This window comes from Simochromis diagramma, unplaced genomic scaffold, assembly GCF_900408965.1.
Source record: "Simochromis diagramma unplaced genomic scaffold, fSimDia1.1 OVJJ01000487.1, whole genome shotgun sequence".
Lineage (NCBI taxonomy): Eukaryota > Metazoa > Chordata > Actinopteri > Cichliformes > Cichlidae > Simochromis > Simochromis diagramma.
This window is the reverse complement of record NW_024387305.1, coordinates 2,194,244-2,210,960: the sequence shown is the minus strand read 5'-3', so window position 1 is coordinate 2,210,960 and position 16,717 is coordinate 2,194,244. Positions and strand designations below refer to the sequence as shown.

Genomic DNA, 16,717 nt, shown 5'->3' with positions numbered 1-16,717 from the left:
ACTTTTATCCATAGGCCCCAATTTTTAACGGGCCTAAAGCTGTTGGACAAACTAAAATAATTACACATTCAAGGAATGATTTTAACACTTAGATGAAAATTTGTTTAGGTCAGTGACTCCCTGAAGTCTTGAGCCTATGAACATCACCAAATGCTAAGTTTTCTTTCTTTGACATACAAGGCCTTTACTGTAGCCACAGTGAAGCAGTTGGTGGTCCTGATGCTGTCTCCAGCAGCAGCCCTGGCTCTGCCTCTGGTGCCGGCTCTGCCTCCAGCACTAGACCACATTTCACAGGTATGTCTCACTAAGAAACACAGAAATAAAGATCCTCAAGTCTTTACATTTATCCTGAAAAAAAAATAATTTGTGCTTTGATTTTTACACTCACTGAGACTCAGTTGGTAGACCTGGTGGTGGCGCTTTCTCTGACGCCAGCACCAGTGGCAGTGCTGCCTCTGGCGATGGCTTTGTCAGCACCCCTCTCTCCAGTGACAGTGACTCATCCACATCCACTCATTCCAAGTGAGGGCTGGAAATATCATAAAATATACATACACATTCTGTTTCATCTATATTTAACGGTATCAGCTGTCAGATCAGAGACTTTCTTAAATGTGAGTTACGCCTAAATATTTCAACCATTGTCAATGGAAGATCACTAGTCCATTTTGGTGACCTGTCCCTCCTTCAATGTCCATATATGAAAAGCTAAAAGAGAGTGCAGCTTTGTAGAACAGAGAGGGCATCGGGGATTATAAATATCACACTCATTAAATCTGATATAGCATGAATGGAGGATCTAGGGTGACGCTATACTGAAAAGCAGCTTGCAGATGTTCATTGGTTGCATAGAAAGGTGTTTAGCTGAGCCATCAAATCAGCCAGATCATCTTGATTTACATTGGAGTTTCAATTTGTGGCCTCTCTGAACAAACATTCAGCTCAACTTTGCAAACAGAGTGTGTGATTTAACAGTCGAAAAGAGAACATTTACTCGCTCAGGATAAACAGACACACAATTTATGGTTTGTATTTTTTCTTTTGTATTTATTCAAATCCTCCTACTCCATCTCAGCATGTCGTTGTTGAGAAATCATCAAAGGAGAGGATACAAGCTAACAAAGAGGTATGTGTGAATGCATGTGTGTGTTCAGTTGCATCATCATCCTATCATCCTGGTCTCCTTTTTCTTAACAGGAAAATATGACAGATCATCGTTATGATGAGATAAAGGAACAGAAACAGCAAAAGACCTCACTGCCATCTGTTTATGCTACTGTCAGTCCTCTTGCAGACCTGGTCCACTATAAATCTGCCAAGTTTCAGAAAAATGGGAACACACTTCCTGACAGTAATAAAAATTGATTCACTGAAAAAGAGCAGGAAGCCACCAGTCCTCCAGCAGCAGAACCAACTCTCTATTCAGACGTCACAAAGGGGCAACACTAATAATATAGTCACTCTGTGAAGAATGTTTTCTATGTATAAACTCTGTCTATGCACCTACAAAAGAAGAAGAAATGTTATATATAGTTCTATTAATAAGATAATTTGGTCATATATTTTAGTGATAGACTCTACTGTTTAATGTAAAATTAAAAGCACGTTTATACCAGAAAAACTTGGTTATGTCTTTAATTCACTGGTCATATCATTCATAAAGTATTCTATTGTTTCAATAACAAAAGAGGTTAAATCTCATATTCTGATTTTTAAAAGCATAATAGCAATAGCGTCATCTGATGTGGCATCAATCAAAAGTTTAGTTTCCAAAAGCTCTATTGGAAAAAAATAATATTTGACTTAGTCTGAAATATTGAGACAAGTTTTTTTTTCTTTATCAGAAAGCCACATGTAATGATTAATTTAATTTTTTACTCTTCTTCTTCTGTTTATGCATTTCTTTTCCACAACACCCTCCTTTGGACATATTTTGCTTTCTTTTCTATGGTAGTGTGTGTGCTAACATCAGTGGCATGTCACTGTGTACAATCATTATTGGGCCATCTAGTCCACAGAATAATGCATCTAGATACAGTGGGTACAGAAAGTATTCAGACCCTTTTTAAGTTTTCACTCTTTGTTATATTGCAGCCATTCGCTAAAATTATTTAAGTTCATTTTATCCTTATTAATGTACACACAGCACCCCATATTGGCAGGAAAACACAGAATTCTTGACATTTTTGCAGTTTAAAAAAAAAACGAAAACTGAAATATCACATGGTCCTAAGTATTCAGACCCTTTGCTCTGTATTTAGTAGAAGCACCCTTTTCATCAAATACACAGCCAAGTCTGTATTAGGTCAAGCCAGTCTTTTTGGGAAAGATGCAACAAGTTTTTCACACCTGGATTTGGGGATCCTCTGCCATTCCTCCTTGCAGATCCTCTTCATTTTTTTTTTTTTTTTTTTTGCCTGTCCCGTTTGGTCCTTTAGCCGTCAGAATACCCAATGGATTTACTTTACCAAGTGGATCATCACGGCCTTGCCGTATTGGTCCATTTGATCGACCTTTGTTGTCATTATTTATTTTATTTTATTTTCAGTTGTTACAGACGGGGCAGACATGATAGGGGATAGGAAAGGGAGAAAGAAAGATGAAAGAAAAGAAAAACAGAGGGGAAGAGGGACAGTGAGAAAGGGCCATTGTTAATCTTTAACACTGACTAGGTTACTGGTAGAAATATAACACTGTCAAAAGTGTTAATTTAACACTCAAAAGAGTGGACACATGTAGACACTTTCTAGTGTCAATTTAACACTGGAGATTTTGCAGTGCAGGGACAAAAATAACAAAAACAAAATTCCTTCTTCAGTATTGTTTCTATTTATGCATACTTGGTCTGTGTGTGTTTGTGGCTGTGTGAATGCAAATGCATTACCTTTATGCAAATTATTTTTTGCAACTGCACGACAGATATGCATAGTTTTTCATACGGGTTTCAGGCTACAGCAAAGTAAGCTTCATAATTGCATGCTGGGTGAATGGAATTATGTATTAATAAAATAATAAATAAATTAATAAATAGTTCGTTGCAAAGATGAGAAATACACTGTAGACATGATTCTGTGTTGTATAAAGCATTTTGTCTTGTTCCATTCTCCCTCTGTTTCTCTCACTTTTTGTGTAAAGCTCCATCTACATCCAGATCCAAATCCACTTTCTGTAACATCATGCAAATACTGCCAGTTATATTAGAAAGAAAGGCACGACACTGTCTCATTTGTGTAGCAATATGGAAAGTGTGGCGGTGAGAATATAACTAGATCAAAATAAAATACAGGTCTGACTGATTGTGGAGAAGTTTTTAATTCAACATTAGCTTAAATTTAATGTATAAAAGGATTCTGACTCAAAACAATGGGGATATCATCAAAAGTCACGTATTTCTATTTATTTCCTTGCTGAAGACCTCTGCTCTTCACTTCTATTGTACAACTATTGTAATTCCAACTCTATACACCACCACCACTGTAGATTTTAAATCAAACAACTGAGGTACAGACTTTCACCTTAAAGATATTTACATCACCAAATGCTAAATGTTTCCTTCCTTGATATGCCCTGCTGGGCCTTTACTGCAGCTACATTCAGTTGCTGCATGTTCTTCCAGAGAGCAAGCTGCATTGTTTGAGATCAGCTGACTAACTTGGTCTTTGAAGAATCTATTTGCACTATAAACAGTTTCTGATCACTTTTGAAACATTTGACTGGATTTTTTTTATTTTTAGTTTATATATATATTGTTGATTTAGTGGCCTTTTCTATGTAGTTGATATTTTGTTAACTTGTACAGAACTTGGATGTGCTATATAAATAAACTTTGACTTGAGTTGAATCTCAGCAAAGATTTCAGAATCTTGTACATTTCAGAATCATCCTACTTCTATCAGCAGTCATGCCTTAATGAACAGTAGTATCACTGTCTGGTATGACAGTGTATGACATTTTACGGCAATATTTTGTTGTTCACAGATTCCTTTGTGCCATTCCTACGGTGATCTTATATGGAAATATTTTTTTCTGCTAATACTTACTTTTACAATCTCTGAAGGATAGAATGAACTAAGTTTCTTGCATTTAAAAAAAACTGTATTTTTTTGTAGGCAGCAATCTCAGTCATTACTTTTGTGACTAATTCATTCCACACAACGTCCCAGGTCATGCAGCCAATGTCTCAGGTCTGGTTCTACACACTCCAGTTCCACACACTCCAGTTCCACACACTCCAGTTCCACACACTCCAGTTCCACATAATCCAGTTCCACACACTCCAGTTCCACACACTCCAGTTCCACACACTGAAACTCCAGGGTGAAAACCTCCAATCCAGCACTCAATCTTGCACCCTCCACTTCTGCATCCTCCAGTCCCAGTTTTGCAACACTTGCACCGGATGTCATAGGTATGACACAGAGACAGATCGTCTTGTCCAGGTGTTTCCAACTCCAGTTCTCGAGAGCTACTCTCCTGCAGCTTTTAAATGCAACCCTCTACCAACACAACTGAATCAAATGGTTGAATTACCTCTTCAGCATGCCATCAAGTTTGGCAAAGGCGTGGTAACAAGCTATCCATTTGAATCAGGTGTGTTGGAACAAGAATGCATCTAAAAGCTGCACGACAGTAGCTCTCGGGGACTGGAGTTGGGGACTCCTGCTCTAGTCTATACATGACTCCAGAGGACAATAAATTGTATGCGTTGTTGTTTATACCTTTTTGCAGGTTGGCCTATCGTTATTGGGGTGTGTCTGGAAATATTGCTGATGATTTTTGTGATTGCACTAATACGGTACAGACAGAAACTACTCAGGATGTCAGGTGAGGAATAGAAATTTGACAAAAATGCCATCAGATCAGCCAGATCTGCCAGGATTACAGTAAAGCTTCACTTTGTGGCCCATCTGAACAAACGCTCTGTTCAAATTTTTATAACAGAGTGTTAACAGTTAGAATGACATGATTTACTTGCTCAGGATAAACAGACACAAAAACAAATATGATGTCCTTTACATTTATTCAAATCCTCCCCCTCCTCCATCTTAGCACATTGTGTTGTCGAGAGATCGTCAAAGCAGAGGATACAGTCTGGATATAACAAAGAGGTACGTGTGTGTGTGTGTGTGTGTGTGTGTATTTGTGTAGTTTGCATATGAGCACTACACCTGTATCTATCATCCTATTATTTTCTTTCTAGGGAAATACTGGAGATCCTAATCATTATGATAAGACAAATGAACAGAAACAGCAAAAGAGCTCATTGCACACTGTTTATGCTACTGTGAGTCCTCATGCAAAGTTGGTCCACTATGAATCTGTCAATATTCAGAAGGATGGAAACACACTTCCTGACAGTAATAAAAATGGGTTCTCTAACAAGAAGAAGAGAGCCACCGGTCCTCCAACAGCAGAGCCAACTCTCTATTCCACTGTTATAAAGCAGTTACAACAATAATATAGTCAAAATGTGACAAATGTCTTATGTTTCTCGTTTTTCTCCACAACGCTCTCTTGTGGCTGTAGCTCAAGTGGTAGAACAGGTCACCTACTAATTGAAATGTTGGTGGCTTGTTCACTGTCTGTCCCCTAGCTAAGATACTAACCTCAAGCTCCTCTCCGATGTATCCTTGGAGTATGAATGCGTATGAATATTAGCTAGAAAGCACTTACAGAGAAAGCATAGAAAAAAGTGCTTGCGAATGAAGCAAGTTGTGTAAAGTGCTTTGAATGCTCATAGCAGAAAAGTGCTATATAAGAACCAGTCCATTCACCATTTGTGGACACACTGGTGTGCAACTGTTAGGTTCATGTTTTGCTGTCTTTTTTGTCAGTGTGTATGCCAACAGACTATCATCATGATGCTATCCAATCAGCAGTGTAAGATTTGGAATGAATCTTGATATTGTCTGTAATTAGTAGTAGCAGTTTAATTTATTTACACATATCATACATTTCCTAATATATTAAATGCTAAAATGTAAGATGATTTTTTCTAAAGCCTAATTTCCAAAGTTCCTAAGAGCATTTAAATACAAACTGGTTTCTACATGAAACATTAACAAATTATTTTTAATGTGATGCACTTTAAGTCCACCCCGTTTCAAGAACGTGAGGTATGGCTAGACTTATCTTTGGTCTGTTATTTTTTGGTTTGTCTGTATGCCATACTGCCTTTCTGTCAACTGGAAAATGTGCATACAAGAAAATAAGTATGTGCAGTTTCACTGGTTGTTCCTCCAAAACAGATGCATACTTTTTTCATAAAAAAATAAATATGCTGAATGAATTTATGTGTGTATAGATCTTTGTAATCTTTCTAGATGAAACATGCATTGGACACAATGTTGAACACATGCAAAAGGAGGCGTTAAATATGCTGGAGACAAACGTAGGGGAAAAACAACACATTTGGGCTAAAATAAGGAACTAGTTAAGCTAATCAAAGGATAACATAACAAGGGAAGTGAAACGTATTACAAAACACAGAAGTGTTTGTAATAAAAGTAAACTTGACAAAAAGAAAAAGAGGTGAAGAGTAAAGAACAGGGAACACAGTGGAGACGGGAGAACTCATGACCGAGGGAAGATGAAACACATTATAACACACAGCTAATGTGGAGAACAGGGGAAACTGAAGAAGTAAATACCCTGTTAGGAATAATATGATTAAATAAAGCAGTTTTTTATTATTTTTATACACATTGCAATGTGGTCGTCATTGTCATGAAACGGCTGTGCAGGCAGCCAGGAAAGCACCACAAGCAGACTTCACGGAGGCGGGTGAACTCAAAAATCACAGCTTTATTTGCTGGGAAACATGGCGTGAGCCTATCAAAGTAAAACAGGAAGTACACAGAGACGCAGGCTGAAGGGAGAGAGAACACGGAGGAGCATGAGGGAGAGAGGACACGACGAGATGGGGAACGCAGAAAAACATGACGGAATAAAACACCCTCACAGAACTTATACCACTATATAAACACAGACACACAGAGGGAGACACAGAGGGCAACAAAACAGAGGGAAATATAATAAACTAAACAAACAGAACAACTGAGGCACTTCCAGAAGAATAACAAAGTAGACTTAACATTATACAAACTGACGTGAAACTACAAGAACACAAAACACTGGGTCATATAGCCCAGGACCATGACAATAAATAGCTTAAGACTATAGCATTATAATTATATTCATGTTCACCACTATTGAATATATTGTTTAAAACATATGAACATGGGTTAATCTACAAGTACCTTTAATATGTGAAGACATTTGACTTCACTATTTACTACTATTTGACTTCACAACTTCACTGCTAGATTGCTGCTTAAAATGGCGATTTGTGCCACGTTTACATTGATCTTATACTCATATAGCTTATTATGTCTGATGGATGAAATAAACAAAGTTTTATCTATTGAAAAAACTGTGAGTTTGAGTATGTTTTTCAGACAATAATATAATTCATTACTTTTGTATTTATCCTTTCTTTTTATCGTCACACAGCTGAAAGACACAATGAATCAAGAAATCTGACACTGACGCAATCATGCCTGACAGAAAATGAAAGTGAGCAGTTTTCAGGACATCAGGATCTCAAGTATCTGACTCCTGGGTTGGTGACACAAACAGCTGCTGTTGCTGTTCATATCTAGTAGAAAAGAAATGTCTACTACACTAACACACACAGATACATCTACTTCATGCACTAATCATGAGTACAGTAAAAAACATGAGCTGCCATTACTGCTGTCTCCTTTTTGCAGGTCTCCCTATTGGTATTGGGGTGGATCTGGGACTGATTACTGTAACTGCACCAATTCTGTACTGCAATACACATATATTGTGCACGATACATACTTTCATACATAAGTTTTATGAGTTTGTTTCTCTTCTTTTGAGTGGAAAAAATATATAAGAAAATCACAGGAGTCAATTACAGGAACTTGCCTCTATATGTATATAAGCAGGAAGTGGGGAGATATGACTCTATGACTATTTATAATGTTGAATGGATTAAGGAACCATTAGCTTTTAGGCTAAACACATAGATACACAAATAAAAATATCTTCTTCTTTAGCGTGTTGTGCTGTTGTGCTGTTGTGTGTGTGTGTGTGTGTGTGTGTGTGTGTGTGTGTGTGTGTGTGTGTGTGTGTGTGTGTGTGTGTGTGTGCGTGTGTGCGTGCGCCTGTGTTTAGTTTGCATATGAGCAAAACAGTTACTTTTATAACACCACTTCCCTTTTTCTGCAGTGAAATATTAAAGGTCATCATTATGAAGAGATTAATGTCCATGACCTGGTCCACTGTGCCACTGTTGATTTTTAGAAGGATGCAAACAGACTCCCTGACAGTAATAGAAATGGCTCCTCTCCTGTGCAGGGCGGTGCCACCAATCCTCCAGCAGCAGAGCCAACTCTCTATGCAACTGTCACAAAATAGGGTTAACAACAACAACATCATCAAGCTGGGATGTGTTTTCCATGCATAAATATTGTTCATACATCTAAAATAGATGGAGAAATGTTGAATGGATTTCAATTTAGCATATAATTTGGTCAAATACTTTAGTGAAGGCTTGTTTGATACTTACGTAGTCAGCTACTTCCGTGCAACTGATATAAGATGCAGTAAGCTGAACACAGCTTCAACCGTCTCTTTGTTGAAAAATAGTAAGGGACCGCATTTTCTTGTTAGTAACTGTAACGGCGTTGTAACGATAGGAATAGTAATTCGTTAGATTACTCGTTACTGAAAAAAGTAACGCTGTTAGTAACGCCATTACTTGTAACACCGTTATTCCCATCACTGTTTAACAGCGCTGATAAACTATGCCAATAAACCATATCACCGTAAAAAATGAGTGAACTCCCTGAACACCCACCACACCCTTAACTGGAGGCCACTTAACTGTAGAACTAAAACCTGATAAAGGGAATGAAAACTGTAAATGCACACAGCTGATGCAAAGATGATACTGAAGCTGTAAGATAAATAAAGATTGAAAAAGCTACTAATGCACAAAAACAATTAAACACTTATTAATTTATTGTTATTATAAACATATACATATATATATATATATATATATATATATATATATATATATATATATATATATATATATATATATATATATATACACAGACGCAAACTGCATTATTTGCATATAAGTGAATGGCGTAACATGCAACTATGTAGTCATGCCAGCAGCCAAAAATAAATACAATAGTGAAGTCTTGTGTTTTATTACCTGTAATAAACACACAATAGGATTAGACCCAAAATTTGTAACTAGGCATTGTCAAGCTACCATGTAAAATGAGGCATAGTTTTACTCTAACTCTGAATACACAACCAGAGGTACAGCACAAAACTCTTTGCCCTATACATAAGCAGTCTCTGTGCCTCCCCTTACTTTTACAATCAATATCTCATGTGCATTTTTGGATTTTTTTAATGATTAATAATTGAGTCAATAACTGTATTGGCCACTCTGTAGTGGTCATTGGGGTTGCCAGTAATGAACTGGTCACATGCCAAATGCAATTAAAAAAATCTATAAGTCTCATCATATTCTAAGTGTCATTTCTGAGCATACTACAGTCTACAGTTATTTTCTGGTTGGATGCATTTTGTGAGTCGTATTATTAGTATTATTATCATTAGTAGTAGTAGTAGTAGTATTTTCTTCACTATAATTTACATATTACCATGTCATGAAAATCTTAAGACTTAAGAATCTGAGTTGTCTAACATATTCTGCCTTCTCATTTTTCCCAACACAACCTTTATTTGCCTCTCTCTCTCCTCATCTACATCCCCATCAATTAAATTGTGCCAAATCTGACATTCACACACTGTATTTTATTAAGTAAAACATCCGTAACCTGTTAGTTGCTCACCTTCCTATGTTAACAGCTAATTTCCCTTTGGTTGCTTTCTCTCGTTCTTCTTTCTTTATCTTTTTTTATAGCCCAATTTTGCTTCTTTAGGGAAAAGACATGGCTCAGTGATTCATATTCAATTCAGCAAAGACTTAAGCGCAGCCATTCCCTTAAGTAAGGCCACTGCATAAAATCCAGAACACCACAACACACATGTAGACACACAAACGAGGACAGTAGAGAGGAGAGGCAGAAAGCACGAGTGGGATAAGACAGACAGAAAACAGTCAGTTAGACGATGACAAAGGGACCATGACAAAGACAGCCTCTACTATTTTGGAATCAAAGTGCAGGCACACAGCTACTTTATCCGGAAATTTAATTATGACCCCAATTACTTAGAAATACTGTAAGTAAATAAACAAAATTCCAGGGGTTGCAAATGCCTCTCATAACACTGGGGCTCTTGGTAGTCACCTCACAAAGAGGCCCCTGTACACAACATATAGAGATTCACCTGTTAATGATGAAAGCATAATCTAGTAGGGTATCTATATCTCTTCTCACTAGGTATCATCCTTCACAATTTGATTTTGAGACACAATCCACAATAACTTTAGGAGCATTAATAAGTTAATACAATATGATGCATTTTAAGTTACATTTATACCGAATTTGAGGGTTTTTGACTTTTTGTTTTGTCCGTCTAGTTGATCTTGTGTAACATATATGGTCAACATATAAAACAATATGTAAATAATAACAAAACTCGACTACATTTTCATAATTCCATGCCTCTGGATAGACTACATTAATACTTTTTCATGCAATGGGTAGATACGTAGAACACCTGCTAACTAATATCTGGTATTATAATTATTTTGATCCAAAGATAAGAGAGACATTGTGGACATTGTTTTATGATGAATATTTTGCTCGAAGCAGCGAAAGACGTCATAACATGCAGCTGATGATTAGCTACTATGAGTCAACACTCTCGCTCTCCATCTGTTTCTTTCTCTTCTCCTTTTCTATCTCTGTTTCTATCACTCTGCATAAAGAGATTCAAATCCTGTTTCTTCATCATGCAAATATTTCAACTTCTGTGGTGGAAAAACAAAGCTGGCCCTCTCTCTTTTGTGCAGAGACATCACAAGCAAGTGAGAATATAACAATTTGATGAGAGCAGAGTGCAGGTGTCATGACTGATCATAGGGGCATGCAGCTTATTTAGCTTTTTTTTTTAATTTTGGATCATAATATTATAATTTTAGCTTAAAACTGTGGAAAACAATAAAACGTTTCTGACCAAAACAATGGCAGCATCATTACAAATCATCCGCTTAATAACAGGTAAGATTATTCTTCTATTTGATTTTCTTGGGACTGAAACTCATTTTAAGTGTTATGATTAAATTATAGTTTTATTCATTTAATTTTCTATAACAGCTGCTGTGAGCTTTTTGTCTGTAATGGGAAACAAGGACAGACGTGTCAACATTAACTGTAAGTACAACAAAGATGTAAACCAACCAGCAAAATACTTCTGCACAGAGGCACGCTAGTAATTTGAGTTATTTACTGCTATACTTGAATACAAATTTCAGGTAATTAGGTAGTTACAGGTGTTTGGAATTTATGGTTGTTTTTATACCTCTACTGTTCAGTTGTGAGAAAAATGTTTTTACGACATTTATCAGACAGCTATAGTTACAAACGTTGCTGTGATTAAGTTTTAAAACATGAAAGATAGCCATTGGTTAAATCATAACGCTGTATAGCAGCTAAAATTAGCTTATTTTAACTAACAGCGCGAGTGATACTCATTACTGTGCATCTGAGTTTCTTTGAGTACTTTCTTTTTTATTTTATTGCTGTTTTTATACCTTTAGTCTTCCGTTCTGATGAAAATGTTGTACATAGATTTAACAGACATCTATAGTCACAAGTAAATCCAGTGGAGTGGTTTGGTTTAAACTAGATTTAAACTAACAATGACCTTAAAAATATATAGATATTTTAAAATAAAATAATTAAACATACTAACCGAAAATGGATTTAGCTACATTTTGGACCCTGTTTCCGGAATGCAGTAGCTAGCGAGCTGCTTGGAGACCGTAACAGCCAATCAGAATTTTTGCATTCAAGTCTGTGATTGGCTGGTTTTATGGCACACTTATAATGCTGTACAGAGTTGAGCGTGCACGGAGCAGAGATGTTGTGAGTGCTAACGACACACTGAGAGACGGGTTAGAAAAGTGGTAATTTTTGGCCCTGATGGCTTGCCATAGAGAGCAGATCCGCAGATGTCAGCACACAGAGCAGAGAACTGAGCAAGAGCAAATGCCAACAGCTGAGCGAGAGGGGCTGTTATTGTGTGTGTATATGGATAAGAGCAAACACTGAAATACATTTCTTGCACACAGCAATGTTTGCTCAAATTAAAATTTTCTTCACTCAAAATTATTTTCTCCTCAAAATGCAACATTTCGCTTGCAAAAATTTTTCTAAGGGCGCTCAGGCACAAATAACTCATACTACTTTTTCTTCGTTGGCGTTTAACAGCAGCATTGCTGCCATCTTCTGTTTCAGTCCGTTATTACACTATTAAATCCTACAGCTCATTCCTGCGTCTTTCAGGATCTTACAAAGCTTCAAATGAGCGTTGACTATTAAATTAGTCATCGACGATTTTGATAGCTGACGTAATCGTGACTGGTGAACTAACCGTGGCAGCCCTAATACACCTGTATAGGTGCTAAAATGAACTTATGAATGAACAGCATGAGTGATGCTTTTTACTGTATATTAATGTATTAATAATACAGGTTGTCTTCTTGCTGCCTAAAAAAAACGTCAAACAGCATCTACACTCTACTAATAAACAGATTAGTAATTTTAAGTGTTGCACTGAATGCACTATACACACATCTGCTGACTTTGAGTGAGAAATTAATCTTTGCTTCATACGCTTCAACTCTCTGACAGGCTACAACAAACCAGTGAACCAGACCACATTTCTTGGCGCCTCGGCTACCATCAACTGCAACTATACAAGAGTAAAAGAAAGTGGAATCAAATCCTTTTGTAGAGAAGATGCAAACTCTTATTGCAATAATCTGATATCATCTTATGACTCAAATTACACCAGACTAGACAGATTTTCTCTCAGAGATGATAAACAGCAAAGAGTCTACACTGTGATCATTTCTGCACTGACCCAACAAGATGCTGGAAAATACCAGTGTAGTATAAAATCTGGTACATCCACTTCTTGTTTAACTGAGATCCACCTCTATATTTTGAGTGAGTATTGACCTGATTTTTGATTTAACGTAATAATAATTTTAGTAAATAAAAACACATTTATATATGTAATATATATAATATATATAAGTTGCAGTTTGTAAAGAAAATAGCTGCACTGACATGCATTTCCTTTTTTAAGACTGGGACGATCTTAAACCACATGAAATAGTTGGTGTTACTTCAGAGACTGCAACAATTACATGTAACTATTCTAAGAGTGAAGAGGACACTGAAAAATACCTTTGCAAAGGAAAGAATCCCTTGAACTGTGACGAGTTAATACGGACAACAGAAGAAGACAGAGTTGTAGTTAAAGACAGATTTTACATGAGGGATAATAAAAGAAGGAACTACTTCTATGTCTACATCAGTGACCTGAGGAGAACCGACTCTGGAACGTATTGGTGCGGATCTGGTAAAACAATGACAAATGCTGAATACACCAAAATATACCTTTCTATCAGTAAGTACCCAATTTTTATATCTATATCTATATCTATATATATATCTGTGGTGTTTCACAACAACACCTTTTTATTAGAAGAAAAACCATCTGCAATAAAATTAATTGAGGTAGAAGGTATCATTTTATTGTTTGACACATGGTTATAATTATTCTGACTTTAGTCCTGGTTTATTTGTTGACAATCAATAAACATATTTTACCACTGAAGCCATAAATTGAGTTACTTTATAGGAAATACAAAAAAATGTATAGCAGGGGTGTCAAAGATAAGGCTCAGGGGTTCGAATTGGCTAAGCTGACTCCAGCCCGGCCCACTGGATGGCTTTGGAAAAGGGAATAAACTTCAGACTGTTAAATGTATTTTCATACATTTTAAAGCTTTTCCTACATTCATACTACATCAAATTAATTAAGCAATAGAAAAAAAAACCACTCTTTGGTACTGTGTAATGATTATTTTCTGAGTATTAACAACATCAACAAAAATTGTATAACCTTCTTTCTTTTTTTTTCTCACATAGCTGAAAGACACACTCAAACCAAAAAATCAGTCAGTTTACGTTTGAAGAGAGATGAAGGCATCGAAGATGAGCATTTAGGTATGTGTCTCTGCCAAGCAGTTGCAGTTAATATCTCAGTATACAAATACACACAAATGTCTACTGCAGAAACACACTAAGCCACAGTCTCTATTCTATAAACTTTTAAGCCATATCTCTATGGCTGTCTCCTTTTTGCAGGCCTGCGTATTGGTATTGGAGTGGGTGTGGGTGTGGGATCATTAGTGGTGATTGCTGTGGTTGTGCTAATACTATACAGATGTAAAGTCCTCAGGATGTCAGGTAGGAAAATACATAAATACAATAAACAAATACATATAATTGTTTAATTTATCAGATCAAGATTGGTGTAAAACATTCCTAAGCCAATGAAAGGTTTTTCTGACCTTAACTACAAAAGCAAAAATATTTAATGCATTTAAATATAGATAGATAGATAGATAGATAGATAGATAGATAGATAGATAGATAGATAGATAGATAGATAGATAGATAGATAGATAAGACAAGACATCAGTGAGAACAAACACACAAAAAAACTCTTGTTGTTTATATTCAAATTCTTCTCATCTTAGAAACTGCTGCTGAGGGGTCATCAGAGCTGAGGACAAAGTCTGGACATAACACAGAGGTGTGTGTGTGTGTGTGTGTGTGTGTGTGTGTGTGTGTGTGTGTGTGTGTGTGTGTGTGTGTGTGTGTGTGTGTGCATTTGTACATGTTTGGACATCTTTGTGAGGACAGAAAATTAGCATGTGGGGAATAACAGTCACATCTGGGTATAAAATGCTGGCCCCCACGAGTTTGAAGGCATTTTTGAGGCTCACAATGTGTGTGTGTGTGTGTGTGGGGGGGGGGGCTGTTTAGTTTGATTGAGGGCACAGTTTTGCATCTGTCCCACCATTGCTCTTCATTGCTCCCCCAGGGAAATACTGAAGATCATCAATATGAAGAGATTAACATACGGAGACAGCAAGAGAGCTCACTGCCCTCTGTTTGTGCTGTTACCAGCCCTCCTCCAGACCTGGTCTACCATGCTAATGTTGACTTTCAGAAGGATACCAATGTCAATCTTCCTGCAGACATAGTCCACTATGCCACTGTGGACTTCCAAAAAGATGAAAGAATGCTTCCTGTCACTAGTGAAAATGGCTCTACTCCCATGGGACAAGACGTCATCAGTCCTTCTGCAGACATACTTCAGTATACCACTGTGGGTTTCCACACTGGTGGAAAAACACTTCCTGACACTAAGAAAAATAGCTCCGCTGGCAGGGGACATAGTGCTACCAGTAATCAAGCACCTGAGACAACTCTCTATTCAACTGTTATAAGACAAGGGGAGCAATAATATAGTGATGCTGTGAAGGAGCTGAATATTCTCTATGCATAGATACTATCTGTAATCTTAAAATAATAGGAAAAAGGTTGAAGCACTTCAGGTGTAACTATAGAAATGTGGTTTGAATATTACAGTTATTACAATTACAAATATTTAGGTCGCATACACGTCTGATTTCAGTTAGTGGTTTTTAGTAAAAATTTGATTTGCTATGGTCGACGCTTCAGTGTCACAAAAATGAGAACATAAATTATTGGGTTTTTTAAACAAGTAATTGGTCAAAAAGTAGTTTACAATATTTAGAAAGTGTATCGTCACTTAAATATCTGATCACTGATTAAGAAAATGAATATTCCTGAGAAATAGTTCCCGGTTTGTTTCTTTTTCAGTCGTAGTTAATGAAACAGTTTAATACAGTTCAGAGGTTGGCAGTACCTGAAGGTGCAGCTGATGAATAAACCACACACAATTTGACATGGAGTAAAACATGTTTAGTTTCCATTTCTTTAAGATAAATTAATATTTAAACTACTATGAGCTTTTCCTTGTGTCTTGTTATGATTTTTATCCTATTTGTTTTTATAATTCAAGCATGAAGTTATGATTTCCTGTTTTACGTTTGACCACCGAGCATTTCAGTGTTTGTATCTTATTTTGCTCTGCAACTCCCTCTTGTGGACTCTTTAGCGATCAGCTGCTTATAAGTAGATAACTGTATTTGTTATCGTGTGCTTCATTGTATGAACCATATCATAATTCACTATCACATTGCCTGTAAATACCTCTCTGTAACAGTCTGTCATAGTAAGTAAGTGTTTTGTTTTATTCTTTTGTATTCGCTGAAAAGTAAAGACAAACAGTGGCAAAAGGAAATTAATGTGGTAAATACAGTAGAGAAAGTGCTTCATAAAACAAAGCAGTTTGTGTAAGATTCTTTGAAATAACGAAATATAAAGAAAAGGGTTGTTGTTAATAAAATGTTTATTCCTTCTGGGGATGTAAGTAAATTTATTGTTTACATAAGAAAGTTATGAGCCTCACTGCAGATGCTCCTAAAATAATTTCATTAAAGAGACAAAAAGTACAGTCAACCTTGTAAAAAAAAATTAAATAAAGCAAAAACATTACACACAAAACAAAGAAAAATACT

General features: G+C 36.4%; 1 protein-coding gene across 1 annotated transcript; it reads left to right on the top strand.

The window, feature by feature from the left end:
* Positions 1-10,992: 10,992 nt before the first annotated feature.
* On the top strand, positions 10,993-16,562 carry LOC120716883 (CMRF35-like molecule 1). The gene is made up of 8 exons (XM_040004574.1): positions 10,993-11,246; positions 11,343-11,399; positions 12,882-13,199; positions 13,342-13,665; positions 14,190-14,267; positions 14,409-14,510; positions 14,804-14,859; positions 15,151-16,562. The coding sequence occupies exons 1-8, from the start codon at positions 11,210-11,212 to the stop codon at positions 15,574-15,576; spliced, it is 1,398 nt and encodes a 465-aa protein (XP_039860508.1). The 5' UTR covers positions 10,993-11,209; the 3' UTR covers positions 15,577-16,562.
* Positions 16,563-16,717: the final 155 nt, after the last annotated feature.